We start from the raw sequence: 14,432 nt of genomic DNA, 5'->3' as shown, positions 1-14,432 counted from the left end.
CGATCGTCCCAAACTTCAACAACGACTTCTCTTGTCCACCACCCGAGTACCGCTGCGCACACTCCCGCATTCGCACCTACAACGAGACACGCCGCACTCAACTCAAAATGCCGTTCGAGTTCACAGGCGCGCCGCCGCTCCAACTGGACACTCCGTTATCCTTCTCATCTTTCGCGTCCAGCTCGACAACAAGCTTCACCACAAACGCGCACCCGCCAGCATCTCCCTTCGGCGCCTCTCCGATTTCTTCCAGCTTCGGCTCGATTCGACCACAACTCGGCGGGCCACAGCCGTTGTTGAACAGAGATGACTTCAGTAGGGTGTCTGCTCCAGTCGCGACTGATCCACTTTCGAGAGCACTGGTACGCGCACTGAGGAATAGGCCAGCAATCTTGGGACGCTCGGATATAGCTGGAGATCAGGTCGTGAAAGATACGCTGAAACAAGACGAGACTTTTGATATTCCCGCCATCATTTCTGGTCTGCGAGAACTCGAAAAGACACATCCGGAGGTGGCGCGCTTTACTCGGTCACTGTTCGATACGTCTGTACTATCGAGACTGCCTCCAAAACAGCCTCAGATACCACCGGCGATCATCTCAACCGCGAATGCAAACGAAGCTGCTTCCAACGATCAGGCCCCCGACACTGATGCATCGGCAACGCGAGCTCCCGCGGACAGCACCGCTTCTCCGACATCACCCACTGAAGCAAGCAACCCAGAACCTCCCGTGAAGGTCCCAAGACAACACCCGCGCATAGCGAGCTTCGTGGATGCACTTGCGGCTAGGGTCCTTCGAGGGGCCGTCGTCACATACCCAGAAGGAGCCAAAGTCTTAGCAAGTCACATCGTCAACCTTTTTTACTCTGGTTCCACACAAGGTGATGTGGTCGCAGCTCTCAGGTCACTGCTTGGGAGACCTGACAATATCAGCGAAATCGCTGATGTGGCCAGCTGGGCTGATGATGGGTTGGTTGCTCTCGAAACTGCTTATGCAGATGATCCTGAATCCTTCCGTGAGGCTTCCTCGGAGCTGAACGCTGATGAGGAAATATCAGACGCAGAGGAAGAGGCCAACGCTGGCGACGCGGACGAGGTGTTGGACGAGAACAAAAGCTCGACAGACAACGGTGCTACCAAGGCTTCGCTACCTGCAAGACCATTTTGCTTCCTCGAGCTCCCAGCTGAGATGAGAAACTTGGTCTATCGTCTACTTCTCGCTCCGGACGGCCACATCGGACTGACGAAGTTAGTGCACACCGCTAACGGCCGATATCTCAAAGACGTGCTCTTCCCAGACAGAAACTGCAGGAACTCCTGTGGCGCCAACTACTACAAACTCAGTGGCTGCAGTCCGCAAATTCTCGCAGTATGCCAGCAGATCTACGACGAGGCGAAGCAAATCATGTATGAAGAGAACACCGTCTGTGTCACCGCTTCCACCTATGATGGCGTTTTGGTGCTCAATCAGCGCCTCCTGCCCGACCGCACGCTGCCCAGGCTCACCTCATTAATGCTGGTCTGTGATGCCGCGGACAGGTCAGGGATAGAGCGAGGATGGTTCTCACAGCTGCCATGGAAACAGCTGCAAGATCTTACCAGCCTGAAGAGCCTTCGAATTTCTATGATCGAGAGAGAGACCGACAGCAACACCACTGATTCGAAGGCTTGGATCCTTGAAGAGGTCCTGGAGCGCATCCCCGCGGCATGTCAGGTCACTTTCGAGTCGAGAGAAGAGTTCGAGGTCACGTACGTGCAGGAAATCATTGACGAGACCGAGGCTCAGATCAATCATCGCAGGACCGTTAAGATCGACGACGTGTATGAAGTCGAAGGAGAAGTTCTTCAGGAATTGGCGACGCGCTACGTCTACAAGCAAGGTCGGAAGTCTGGTCACGCGCGCGACTATCGCTTTCCAGACCGATGGGAGGTGGTGAGCAAGTTGATGCCACTCAGTGAGGTCGACCCTAAGCTGGTGTTGGGAGGGCAGAGGAAATAGCAGTTAGCGGTGGCGCGTTCGTGACGCGAATTCGAATTCATGCAGGGTAGCGTGATGTGTACAGCAGGACATGGATGGATATAGCAGCCATGGCGAGTCTAGCCGGCTGATTGGTGAAGTAATGCAAGCAACACATGATATAAGCATGAGGCCTCTCCCACCAACATTCCATGTGAAATCTTCTGCCATTGCGACGAGGAACACGACATGACCAATCTTGACCGCACGTTCTCACCGTGTGGACGATGTGGATCCCCCGCAAGGACCAATTGAAAACGTGGCGCAGCTCATCCCGCTGCCCGCACTCCAGCATCATCTTTCTCTCCTGGAGGATAAACAAATTCACTGCCAACGACATTTTGTCACCTGTCCTCTGCCAGAAACTTCGCGACAACACGCAACCCTCACTCCCGACTAAACGCCTCGATCGACGACAGCTATAGGACGGAAGAAATCGATCACAGTGCCCAACATGGCAGACCACCAGAATCCGCACATGGAGCTCGACCCCAAATATGACCACTACGACTTCCCTACCACCGCACCCACAGCGCAGCCAGGCCACCCAGGGCACACCACCAAGGAGCAAGATGCTGCTGTATTTCAGTTGCGGACCATCCTTGAGCAGGGCGGCTACACGAAGAACTTGGATACCCTGACGCTGCTGCGATTCCTGAGAGCTCGCAAGTTCAACGTAGAGCTTGCAAAGAGCATGTGAGTGTTATCAAGATGATGTACAACTGAGTCGTTCTGATAAAGACCGCACAGGTTTGTCGACTGTGAAAAATGGCGGAATGAGTTTGGAGGCGGTGTGGACGAGCTCGTAAAGAACTTCGACTACAAGGAGAAGGCACAGATCATGGCATACTACCCTCAATACTACCACAAGACCGACAAGGATGGCCGACCCGTGTACATCGAGCAATTCGGTAAGATCGACCTGGAGAAGATGCGAGCCATCACCACGGACGAGCGCATGCTGGAGAACTTGGTCGTTGAGTACGAGAAGATGGCCGACCCGCGCCTACCCGCATGCTCACGCAAGGCTGGCCACCTCCTCGAGACTTGCTGCACAATCATGGACTTCAAGGGCGTTGGCTTGGGCAAGGCAGGACAAGTGTATGGGTACATCCAGAAGGCCTCGGCAATCAGCCAGAACTACTACCCGGAGCGACTCGGCAAGATGTACCTGATCAACACGCCATGGGGCTTCAGCAGCATATTCGCGATCGTCAAGAGGTTCTTGGACCCAGTCACGGTTGCAAAGATTCACGTCTTGGGCAGCAGCTACCAGAAGGAGGTGTTGGGACAGGTGCCGGTGGAGAACTTGCCTACGGAGTTCGGCGGAAAGTGCTCATGCCCAGGTGGATGCGCTTTGAGCGATGAGGGTCCATGTAAGTGCGCTTCCCGTGGTGTGGACAAGTCGCCATCAGCATACTGACTACCTTTGTTCTACAGGGCAAGATCCACAGTGGGCCAAGCCACGCAAGGACAACACCATCCCAGCGACCGAGAGCCACGTCGGAGAAGGCCAGCCAGCGAACGGCGTGGCGACTGCACCAGACGGCCAGCAACAGCCAGTCGGAGAGGCAGTGCCAGCGTCACAGTAGAAGAGCATAAGGAGGGAGTGTTGTGAGAGGTCGCCTGCGAAAAGATACCAAGAACAGTTCAACAAGCATGGCAGACGCGTGGTGGCGCATGGGTAGCATGAGATACCTGCATGAGCACAAGTATCAGGCTTAGATTGGGTTGACTTCACTTGATCAGTGAGCATTGTCATTTCTTCGTGCGCTTCTTGCTATCGTGTTGTGCTCATTCACGGTCATCAATATGGTGATCGGGTGTTACTCAATTCATGGCAGGCACGCCTGTGGACATGCTTGCACCTTCCGACACGAGGCCAAACGTGGCTGCCACGCGACTGCTAACGTTCTTGCTGCGATATTTGGACACTTACATCGAGCTTACCTTCACTGTTACAAGACGACCGATCGGAACGACAGGACGCTCCAGAATAGTCGCAAGCGACAAGACGATACATCCAGATACAACCGTAATGCAACGACGCAACGCTGAACAAGCACACCACCGCGCCGCAGTCGCGCCATCGCCCATCGTCCAGTACCTCGCAGTCGTGCCCGTCGTTGTCTGCGATACAGTCGCGGTGGTCTTCATCGCCTATGATCTTGCGCAGTGGCTCTGGTCGATGCTATGACAAGGCAAGTCTGGTTCATCAGTACATGTAAATGACATCGCGACTGCTGATGACCATATAGCTCGCAAGTGCGCTCCAGGGCTGTGGCAGGACTTCATGGCAGGTCCGTACTTGCCTCTGCCCTCCATCAACAGAGACTTCCTCTCCATTCCTCGCCGTCTTGTTTCTCTTCCCACCACCCACCATACAACATCGCATTTCTCACCAGTCTTCTGGTCTTCTTGCTCATTTGGATAGCACGTCTTGGTCTTGGTCTCTCGTTCACTACACGCTTGGAAAGGCGGCACAATGCCTTCCACTGACAACGTCTCCAGCGTCAGCGGCCGCAACAGCCGAGCCAGCAACGTCTCGGGCACGACCGGAGCATCACGCACAGCGGTCAGATCACCTCCACCCAGCATGCCTCCGAACGATACGCTGTCCAACGCGGGCGTCCTCAGTATGCTTAAGACATCAACCGATACTGGCGATATTGGCGCACTTTCATTCAACACGTCCCGACTGCCTTCTATGCCTCGAGCAACTCACCAGAGACGAGGTCATGGGTCTAGACCATCACAGCACCACACTTCAGGCGGGTTTTCCAACCACAGCTATGCACCATCTCAGACATCACGCGTTAGTTCTCAATGGGATAACACCTCCACCACTCAGCGCCGTGGCTCCTTCACCAGCATGCAGAGCATGCCGCCTTCCCTACCACCTAACGGCCATCTCGGCAAGCCACCACTTGAGCCAATGCCACCGACCCCAGATACCAGAGATCCTCGGTCTTACTCGATGACTTCAGCGCCACCAGCTCATCCACTGCCCAGGCATCGATCTGCGACAAGCTTGCGGAGCCAAGGCCATGAACCACGCCACTCTGGTCGTATGCCACCAGGGCCGGTACCTCCGATGCCTGACAATCGCCAGTTCGTGTACCCTACAAGGCTCAAGCGTCCTGGCTTCCGATCGCCATCTCCAGCCTTGAGTGATGGCTACGCACCGATGGCAGGTGGGCAGTCGATGCCACGAAGAGTGCCCATCGCGGGACCTCATCCTCCACCTGTCCAACCATATCATGCATATGGAGGTGACCACAATTCTTATGGGCCGGAGCCTGTCCATCTCCACGTTCGACCACCTCCGCGAGCTGCCGACAGCAGCCCGGGACCAGGACCTGGATACGTTCCGAACCCATACAGCTACCGTTCTGGCCCGACGCGTCCAGCACCTACTCCTGGTATGCATCACCAGATGGGGCATCCCATTATGCCTCCGTCTCAGCACGCTATGCAGCCGCCTCCTGGACAGTATCCTCCGCAGCCAGCCTACTATGGTCCACCAAGACCTGGCTACAATCCGTACGGACCTCCTCAGCACCCGGGATATCATGGCCCACCGCCGAGTGCCAACCCAGTGGCTCATCACAAGTTTCACAATGCTGCCCGCATGGCTCGTATGCTGCCTCGCCGTACAGACACGCCAATGACAGACGGCGGACCTTCTGGTTCGGATCCAGCATCATCTTCATCGGCGCCAACGTCATCCAACCCGCCGACACCAAAGGACCAGACCACGATCCAAGTCATGGTCGATCCGGCCTTCATCAACCCTGATCTCGTTGACTTGCCAGATTCTTCAAGTGAGCCCGTACTGCCTGCCAAGTACTTCGACTATGCCGATGGCCTCGAAAGACCCATCCATGAGCCGGATATGGAAGTTCCGCATCCTTCCGTCCCGCCGCAGACAGGGTTTGTGCAGCGGGTCAGAGCCATGCTGGAGTCGAAGGCAGCGGCAGAGGCTGCAGCAGCAGCTCGACAAGAGCACGAAAACGCAAATCGCCAATATGCCGGCGAGCTTGACGTCGATCACGATCAAGAAGATGTTTCTGAACTGGTCGAGTACCATGAGCTCGCTGCCAACGAGCCACCACGCTTCACGCTCATTGAAGAATTTGATGCACCTGTCGAACTGCCAGCCTCACCTGTCAAGCTACCTGAGCTTGAGGCTATCGAAGCACCACAGCGCCAGTCCCGGCCCATCACGAGGGCAATGGTCAAAGCCGAGTTGGGTCCTTCGAGCGTCGACAACACGCAGATGCCTGTCGATGATACCACGACTCATCTGATGGCTCAGCTTCAGAAGCAATACGACGCAGAGCAGCAAGCGGAGCGAGAGGCTGTAGAGGAACCCAAAGTTGATGTGTCAGAAGATGTTGATGCTGTCGACTTTGCGGACCAGCATGGCTCTGTGTCAGAAACAGAGTCGATTCCAGCCACTCTTCCCACTGGCATTGATTACGCCATGCGCTTCTCCCGTGCCATTGATACTACTGTCGCCTCGGAAGAGACACAGTCTCGAGACCCATTCGCCCACGATGCCGATACTATTACCCTCCAACAGCAGTCCTCGAAGCAGGCTTCCAAGGAACATTTGTCTGACATCAACGAGTCACCAACGCCAGAACCGGCTGCAAAGGTTACCGACCTGGACAGGAACTTCGACCATACCCCGGTGAACCCAGATGTGGACCGTGATGCGGACAGAACCCCAGTCAGTCCTTTGCTGCCAGGCGAAGAGATCAAGAGAAGCTCTGCTGTGAGTCCAGTCCAGACACAAACGCTGAACATCGACGAGACGCTCAATGTCAGTGCGATGGACAAGACAGATATGACAAATCTCGACACTCGTACAGAGCCAGAGTCTCTACAGGTGGACGAGAGCCTACCGCCGCCCACTCCACGTACTCCGAAGACCTACTCGAAGAGCGTACAGCTCAGACCACGAGCGATGGCGACAGACAGCAACACCACCAACACAAACAGATTCTCTTTGCCGGGAGACATCAGCACCGTTGGCGACACTACGCTGAATAGCGCCTCGGACATGGTCACGGACATCGCCGTTCGCTTCTCGCTCCCACATGGCTCGATCTCGATAGGCAAGCCACAGATCGTGGAAGTCTCACCAGGCTCGACACCGGACAGCAGATGGAAGCAAGACGTGGCCGTGGGTCAACACAACGCCATGAACCCAGACCTGAAGGCCTCTCGACGAAGCTCTGTCACTTTCGCCGATGAAGTGGTACTGCCACTGAACATCGCCAAGAAGTCTGAACCGTATCGTCAGCTCCAGCCGAGCAGCGAGGCTGCCGCCAACAAGGGCAAGTCTATCGTCAGGAGACCATCACCTGCTACCACAGACTCAAGCTTCTCATCGCGCGAAGGAGGTCTCGATCTTCGCTTCACGAACGGCAACCCAGCGGCCAGCACGCACAACCGGTTTGGTAGCACGCATCTTCCCGGCCTCAAGGAGGAATCCGTCGAGGACATGAGCATATCTGACCACAGGCGATCGTCCAGCGGAGCACAATTTCCACTGCCCGCCCGTATCGCAGCAGTCAAGGCTATGCAGGAACGACGGCTGCAGGAGTCTGCGGACAAAGCCAAAGCACGTCGCCAGGCTCGTCAGCACAATCGACCTCTTGGAGACACCCAAGATCTGCCATCCTTGAACTTCAGCCGCACCGACCTCATCGATCGGCTAAACGAGGCTCTCGACTTCCGCACAACGACATCAACGGAAATGGTTCGCCGTCGTGACTTCACCGGCATTTACTGTCCTTCTCCACAGCGGCCGCACAGTACTGAACCACTTCGTGAGCGCTACACAAGCTTCTTTAGTAAGCCAGAGGAGTTCAGCTTCTTGGATCACCGTGCCGACAGCGAAGACGAGTCCGACCCCGAAGCAGAGCCGGAAGCAGAAGAATACAATGGCAAGGCTCTTGTACCTGCCCTCCAGATTCAGGAAACGACTGAAGTTGAGGGCGTGGAGCCTGACAAGCGCCCACTCTCACCTGAAGACTTCCTCAACGTCGCTCAACAGGCAAGTCGACTGTCCATCCCTACTGTTGGTGGCCTCTCGGACCGACTATCAGAACTCATTCCTGGCCTACGCAATCTGTCAAACTTCCAGCTGGACAGTATCTTCAAGGTTGACAGAGAAAGCTTGCATCGTCTCAGTACAGAGCTCGCTCGGCCTGATACTGTCATGACCAACCGCACCTCAGCTGGCTTCCGCACACTCGCTGAGCGCGCCGAGGAGATCGTCAAGAACGGTACCCATGACTCCATCGCACCTCGCATGAGCAGGGCAAGCCTCAACAAGGAGCTGCCTCCACTTCCTGAGTCAACCTCAGCAGATGGCCTGCAACCCACAGATGCAGCTGATGACAAGCGGCCATATCTCAGCGGTTCTGCCTCAGCACCATCAGACTTGGCACGGCCAATGTCTGTTGTGCTACGAGCCAAAGCACCGACAACAGAGGAAGAGGTCCAGCAGATGCTGCCAAAGGAGATGAATCCAATTACACGCAACGGCAAGCGCTCGATGGTCATGTCGGGAGCCAGCCGGCCGTGGAACAATGATGAAAATTACCCTTGGGGTAGCAAAGTCGACATCGACCTTTCAGTTCCATCCGTGGCTCATACTCGCAACTCCTTCGCCAGCGAGGTGCTTCGTGAGCGTCGAACCAAGTCGTTGGATCTAACCAAGCCTCTCGACCCCAGCGAGCAGGGCATTGATATCGGCTCCATCACCACCTCCAATTTGCCATCCAACGCGTCCATCACTACAGAACAGCTCACTGGCGTAACTCCTGCTCATCGACGACATCTTTCCAAGCGCTCCATCATTGGCTCAATTTCGAAGAAGTTCAAGACTGGCCTGTCTGGACTCACGACAGACGATGATCTCACGAAGACTTTCGGCAAGTCACCACTCGGTCGCAGCACTTCTACTCGTCAATCCCAGGTCTCTCACAAGCCTGGAGATCGTTACCCTACGAGCGCACTCACTCCACCTGCTAGCTTCAACTTGGACGAGATTCGGTCCTTCTTCTCCGACAACAGCTCTGATCGAGATCGTACCGCTTCATTCCGCAAACGACTGACCGGCTTCAAAGGCAAAGGCAAGCACCTTCGCGTGGACCAGGCCCGAGGTCAGTCTTTCGATGACCAAACTGCGTACGATGCCGGCTCAATGGCCGAAGCCCGTCTAGGCACCGACAGTCGTGCCAACACATACGATGGTGTTGGCATGAGCAAGACCGAGTTCCACATCAAACGCTTGGGCGAGAAGCTCCGACATCTCTTCGCTCGCGGTGGCGAGCTTATCCGCTCGTTCAGTACTCGCGCCGTCAAGAAGAGACCGGATCGAACGCAAGATGAGTGGTTGGCGGATTCTGTTTACTCTGGTGTGTGAGACCTTGACCGGCTCTGTGAGTACCAGTCCAGCTCGAGGGACACGGGCAGCTTACTGATGGTGATAGGTACGCTGGTCGTTCATGTTTGAAGTTATTGATTATTTGCGAGTACGAGATATGGATGGCATGTACAATTGCTTGGCGGGTACAGCATGGTGATATTTTGCTTTGAGTTGGGATGAGGTGGGATGGGATGGGATTTGTTTGATATAATGTATGAGTAGAGACATGTGGGAATTGAGATGTTGTGATATGCCCTCTGCTTCCGCCTGAACGACTGTTTACCTGGTGGTTCATGGAATCGCGAACACTTCTCTTTCACATCGACCAAATATATTGTCCGTCAATATCATACTCTGATTAAAGCGTTTGACGCAGCAACACTGGTAGCTCGAGTGTAGACAGGGGTATTGTACAATGGACGAGCAATGTGTATAGCAGGAGGATTTCAGTCATAAAAGTAGCTGCCATGTCGTTCGATCTTCTTCCGCACATGCTTCCAGGCAACACCCACCCCTCCACGATGGCTTTCATCATTCGACACGTCATCAACAAGCGGTGATCCAAATCACGTCGCCCTGTATGTTCATTCCCACTTGATCTCTGCTTCGCGAACGACATCTGTAGCCGGACGTATATCTGCCTCAACGTACATAACCTCAGGCAGTGGTTTCCACACTGGCGGTGAATACCACTGGTATTCATGCTCATACTTGATCTCAATAGTAGTCGTAACACTCGGCCGCGCAGTCCGTGCCGCATCAACAAGATCCGCAATCGCCTGCAAGAACGTGCTCTCGCCGCTGAAACCCTTGCGGCATGATCTCAGAATGGGAGGACCGCTACCTCGATGCGGATCCCTTGGTGCGTGGTTGAGGTCGATGAGCATGAGGAGGTGGAGTGATCGTAGGCCTGGTAGTTGGGCGCAGAGCGATGCCATGCCGGATGTTGCGGTGTAGATTGCTGATGGGTACTTTTGACGGCCTGCTGGGATTTCGAATCGGATCTGGAGTTGGAGATGGCGGAGAGGCTGAGGTAGAATTTGTATCAGAGTGGGGAGCACTGCTATCTTCTCGGATCCTGTGGCTGCGCGTTGGAATTCGACGTCGCATTTGATGATGGAATTTTCGAGGATGGCTTGTTCTGCCAATGGGATGAGTGGATCGATTCCTTCCCATCCTCCGAGCAATGAGTTTGCCTGCTCGGTCAAAAGAAGTGGTGTATCATCTTTCTTGAAGTGCATATGTTGTTGCGTATCCAACACGACATGTTGCATGATCAGCAGATTCAGCTCATCCGGGAGCTTCTCCATCATGAGCTGCAGCACAGGACGCGACTTCTCCCAGCGCTTTATCTGCCGTAACGCCTGCAGTCGCAGTCCTGGAATTCGACACTCATGGTCCTTCCGGTAGTGCTTTGGAGGCCAGTGGCAGCCCTGTCGAAGCAGTGAGTTCATAGCATCCTCCTCGCTGCTCGGACCAGTCTCGATGTTGGCGAGATCCACGGTCGTACCCTTTGGTGCAGGTTCCCACACAGGTCTCTTGCTGTCTGACTTCCTCCGATAGTCCTTCATCTTTCTGTGCTCGGCGAGTCTCTCGTAGTATCGGGGGACCTGCCCCCGTGTCCACCTGTGGGCGTTGATGGCTGTTGGGAAAAGAAAGTCGCTTGGCGACGTGGACATTGCCACTTATACCGTAGTGTCAACCGGATCTGAGCAGCCAAGGTTATGACCGTGCACGTGACCTGAAGATCTGAAAGGCAAACTACCTCCTATAGTCGATCTTCGAGTGCTTGCGATGGATTTTGCATCCGGTGTCGAACAGGTGGCCACCAGCGAGCCGGAAGGGATCGGATAATGTCACCACACTGTCGCGCACCGTTTTGATGCTGTGTCAGTGTTCAGACTGCAGCATTGATCGATATGGTACACTATGAGCAACGATACACGATCCGTGAGCGTGGACATGATTTAGATGAAGGTGAAGTTGGCGGGAACGATGCCAAGCTGAAACGTTCACGCCGATGAGCCGACATCACGATCCTGGACGCGACTTCCTCCCGAGCCTCGGTCCCAACATCCTCGACTGTGCTCGCTGTCAGAAGGGAAGGCGCTGTCAGACCAAAGCACATGATGAGACACTCACGTACATGTATCTTGACGACAAAGCCATTCGATCGACGCCATGGCGAGCCCACCGACATCTTGCCACTCCCATGATGCCCTCCAGCCTTCCATCCACGACACAGTCATCACGCTTACAGTAAGCAAATGCCTGCGTTCTTGCGCCATCTTCACCATCTAGCGGCCACGCGGCCACGATGTGCCGTGCGCAGCAAGAGCAGATCCGTCGTCGAGGTCAAAGAGCTTGGTCCTTGTCATGCAGCTGTCAGATGGCGTGCTTAATATTGCGTGTGATGCCCCACATGTCCACCAGCCATGCGATGGGGTATATATGTAGGTCTGGAATGGTAGGTGGCCGAGCCTGCTCTGCTTTCAGCTTTGGAGACATTCCACTGAACACAGCTTGCCACAATGGCACCCGGCATTCTTTCTGACCAACTCCCCAGCCATGACTCCCCATTCAAGAGCAAGACTTCTCATAGAGAGCCATTGAAGCAGACTGGCGCTCTGGACAGCTTCGAGTATGAAGACACAACGCCAGCCATTGGCCGCGAATTTCAGGGCGTCGACATCGTGGACGACTTGATCAATGCTAGCAATGCTGATGAACTGCTCCGCGATCTTGCAGTCACCAGTCAGTACCTTCATCTCACGTCTCACGCACTGCCAAACTAACCTCCCCACAGTCTCCGAGCGCGGCGTCGTCTTCTTCCGCGCCCAAGACAACCTGACCAACGACCTCCAAAAACACTTCGTCCATCGTCTCGGCCAGCTTAGCGGTAAACCCTCCGATTCTACCCTCCACATCCACCCCGTCTTCAACAACACCTCCGAATTCGGCGTTGGCGATCACGAAATTTCCCAGATCAGCTCCGAGCACAGGAAGCAACTCTTCAAGCACGAGCTTCAGGCCAACAAGCGCCGCTACGATGCAGCCCAATGGCACTCTGACATTCAATTTGAGCCTGTCCCAGCTGATTACACTTCTCTCCGCTTGACCAAGCTTCCCAAGACTGGCGGCGATACTCTCTGGGCTAGCGGGTACGATATCTACGACCGCTTCTCGCCAGCCTATCAGAAGTTCCTGGACGGGTTAACGGCAACGTTCACGGGTGATGGCTTCCTGAAAGCTGCTGCGGCGGATCCTGAGAAAGTCAAGATCTACACATAGCCACGCGGCAGTGCCCAGAATGTCGGCGGTGAGCTTTCATCAGTGCATCCAGTGGTCAGGACGAACCCCGTGACGGGGTGGAAGAGTGTCTACGCCTTGGGACCCTTCCCGAAGAGGATCAATGAGTTGCATCAGAATGAGAGTGAGGAGTTGTTGGCCAAGTTCAAGAGGAGTATCCATGAGAATCATGATCTTACTGTGAGGTTTAAGTGGAGGAATGAGAATGATATTGGTGAGTCGAATTTGGTATGGAGGATTGTGGGTGGGACGAATGATACTAACACGATACAGCAATCTGGGATAACAGAAGTGCCTTTCATACGGCGACCTTTGACTACGATGGGCTGGGTGAGAGGTTTGGGAACCGTGCTGTCGGTATCGGTGAGGCGCCGTATCTGGACCCGAACTCCAGCTCAAGGGCTGTGGCTTGGGGAAGGGAGTAGAGGGCGAGTCTATACGTACACAGTGACTGGTATCTATAGTGCTACTGTCGCGCTTATACTGTTGATCATGCAGTCTGCTGTCCCTTTGCCGACTGCACTCTTCATTCGCCACATCTTCATCGCCTTCGTTTACCATGCTTGATGGTGATGTAGGCGCATACTCTGCTGCTAGGTCCCAATGCAAAGCGTTGCTGAACTATTGTGGGCGTCTTCGTCACATTGTCGCACGCGAATAGTGGCGGTATGCTCTGGCTCCTACTAAATTGCCGTTGCCTTTGTCTCGTGGTCATAGACTAGCGTACAAGGGGGGGGGGGGCTGGGTCGTGGGAGTGAAAGGATCAACCTCATCTGGGACTTCTACACCCTAACTTCATCAAGCAGGTCACACATTGACCGAGCCGCATCGTATAGTGGCTGCCTGTCCCCCGGTCTGCTAGAAAATATGTCAATTCACCTCTCCGCGTTCTCGAGATTGTAGCCTACGTTCACCCACTTCCTTATCAGTCTTGTCTCACCCTCCATCATGGAGAAACGTTCAGTAGAACATACGCAGCCTTCGGCTAGGCCATGCGATCGCAAAGCCCGACACGCCTTGCGCTAAGCTCAGGTACTCAGCCTACGTGGTCTCAGCTTCTACGCTATACCGCAAGCGGGCGCGAAGCTGCACGCAGGCTGAGAGCGCAAGTCGCTTTTTAGTAGATAGCCTCGTAGAAAGGACATAACTTAATAACTAGAGCACTTATAAAAATATTTATATATAGATAGATAGATAGATTTGTCATTCCCCTATTCTAGGACCCTATTCGGCCTATATAGGTATATATCTATTGTTATATATAAAGGGAAACCCGAATAGGTAAAAACCCTTCCCGCCCCCGACTTCTCCTTATCTAGATTAGCTTTCCCTCTAAACGTATGTAGTCTATATCACTACCCCGTTAGCCCCCGCTCCTAGCTAGTCTCGTCGCGCTACGCCGTATCCTCTCTTCCTATACTACTCCTACTAGGCGGTACTATTCTAGCTAGCCCTTCTCTAGTATCTAGTTTATAATACGCCGTAGGTCCTTAGCGTTATTAAGAAGTGCCCTAATCGTCCGGTTCCTCGCCTTTACTATCTACTCCCCCCTTCCTAGCGACTACCTCGGATAGACGAGGAGTACGTACCGTATATTCTAGGAGTAATAGTATTAACGAGCTAAGGGCCCCTTTAGACCCTGAAATTTGCGCGTCGAA

At 54.4% G+C, this 14,432-nt stretch overlaps 5 protein-coding genes across 5 annotated transcripts; 4 read left to right on the top strand and 1 right to left on the bottom strand.

Annotated features, from left to right (window-relative positions):
• Positions 1 to 107: 107 nt before the first annotated feature.
• On the top strand, positions 108 to 2,000 carry CLAFUR5_13119 (uncharacterized protein; the record flags this gene model as incomplete). Its single annotated transcript, XM_047912267.1, has 1 exon — positions 108 to 2,000. One exon carries the CDS (start codon positions 108 to 110, stop codon positions 1,998 to 2,000), a length of 1,893 nt encoding a protein of 630 aa, XP_047767703.1.
• A 472-nt stretch (positions 2,001 to 2,472) lies between these two features.
• Positions 2,473 to 3,610, top strand: CLAFUR5_13118 (Sec14 cytosolic factor; the record flags this gene model as incomplete). Its single annotated transcript, XM_047912266.1, has 3 exons — positions 2,473 to 2,714; positions 2,769 to 3,412; positions 3,459 to 3,610. The coding sequence occupies 3 exons, from the start codon at positions 2,473 to 2,475 to the stop codon at positions 3,608 to 3,610; spliced, it is 1,038 nt and encodes a 345-aa protein (XP_047767702.1).
• An 893-nt stretch (positions 3,611 to 4,503) lies between these two features.
• On the top strand, positions 4,504 to 9,462 carry CLAFUR5_13117 (uncharacterized protein; the record flags this gene model as incomplete). The annotated part of the gene is made up of 1 exon (XM_047912265.1): positions 4,504 to 9,462. The coding sequence occupies one exon, from the start codon at positions 4,504 to 4,506 to the stop codon at positions 9,460 to 9,462; it is 4,959 nt and encodes a 1,652-aa protein (XP_047767710.1).
• Positions 9,463 to 10,049: 587 nt separating this feature from the next.
• Positions 10,050 to 11,144, bottom strand: CLAFUR5_13116 (uncharacterized protein; the record flags this gene model as incomplete). The annotated part of the gene is made up of 1 exon (XM_047912264.1): positions 10,050 to 11,144. The coding sequence occupies one exon, from the start codon at positions 11,142 to 11,144 to the stop codon at positions 10,050 to 10,052; it is 1,095 nt and encodes a 364-aa protein (XP_047767709.1).
• Positions 11,145 to 11,996: 852 nt separating this feature from the next.
• Positions 11,997 to 13,199, top strand: CLAFUR5_13115 (Alpha-ketoglutarate-dependent dioxygenase oryG; the record flags this gene model as incomplete). Its single annotated transcript, XM_047912263.1, is given in 4 exon segments — positions 11,997 to 12,219; positions 12,272 to 12,738; positions 12,757 to 12,988; positions 13,048 to 13,199. The coding sequence occupies 4 exon segments, from the start codon at positions 11,997 to 11,999 to the stop codon at positions 13,197 to 13,199; spliced, it is 1,074 nt and encodes a 357-aa protein (XP_047767708.1).
• Positions 13,200 to 14,432: the final 1,233 nt, after the last annotated feature.

Source organism: Fulvia fulva, chromosome 11 (genome assembly GCF_020509005.1).
Source record: "Fulvia fulva chromosome 11, complete sequence".
NCBI classification, from domain to species: domain Eukaryota; kingdom Fungi; phylum Ascomycota; class Dothideomycetes; order Mycosphaerellales; family Mycosphaerellaceae; genus Fulvia; species Fulvia fulva.
Note: the sequence above shows the minus strand (reverse complement) of the source record. Positions and strands in the feature narration are given on the sequence as shown.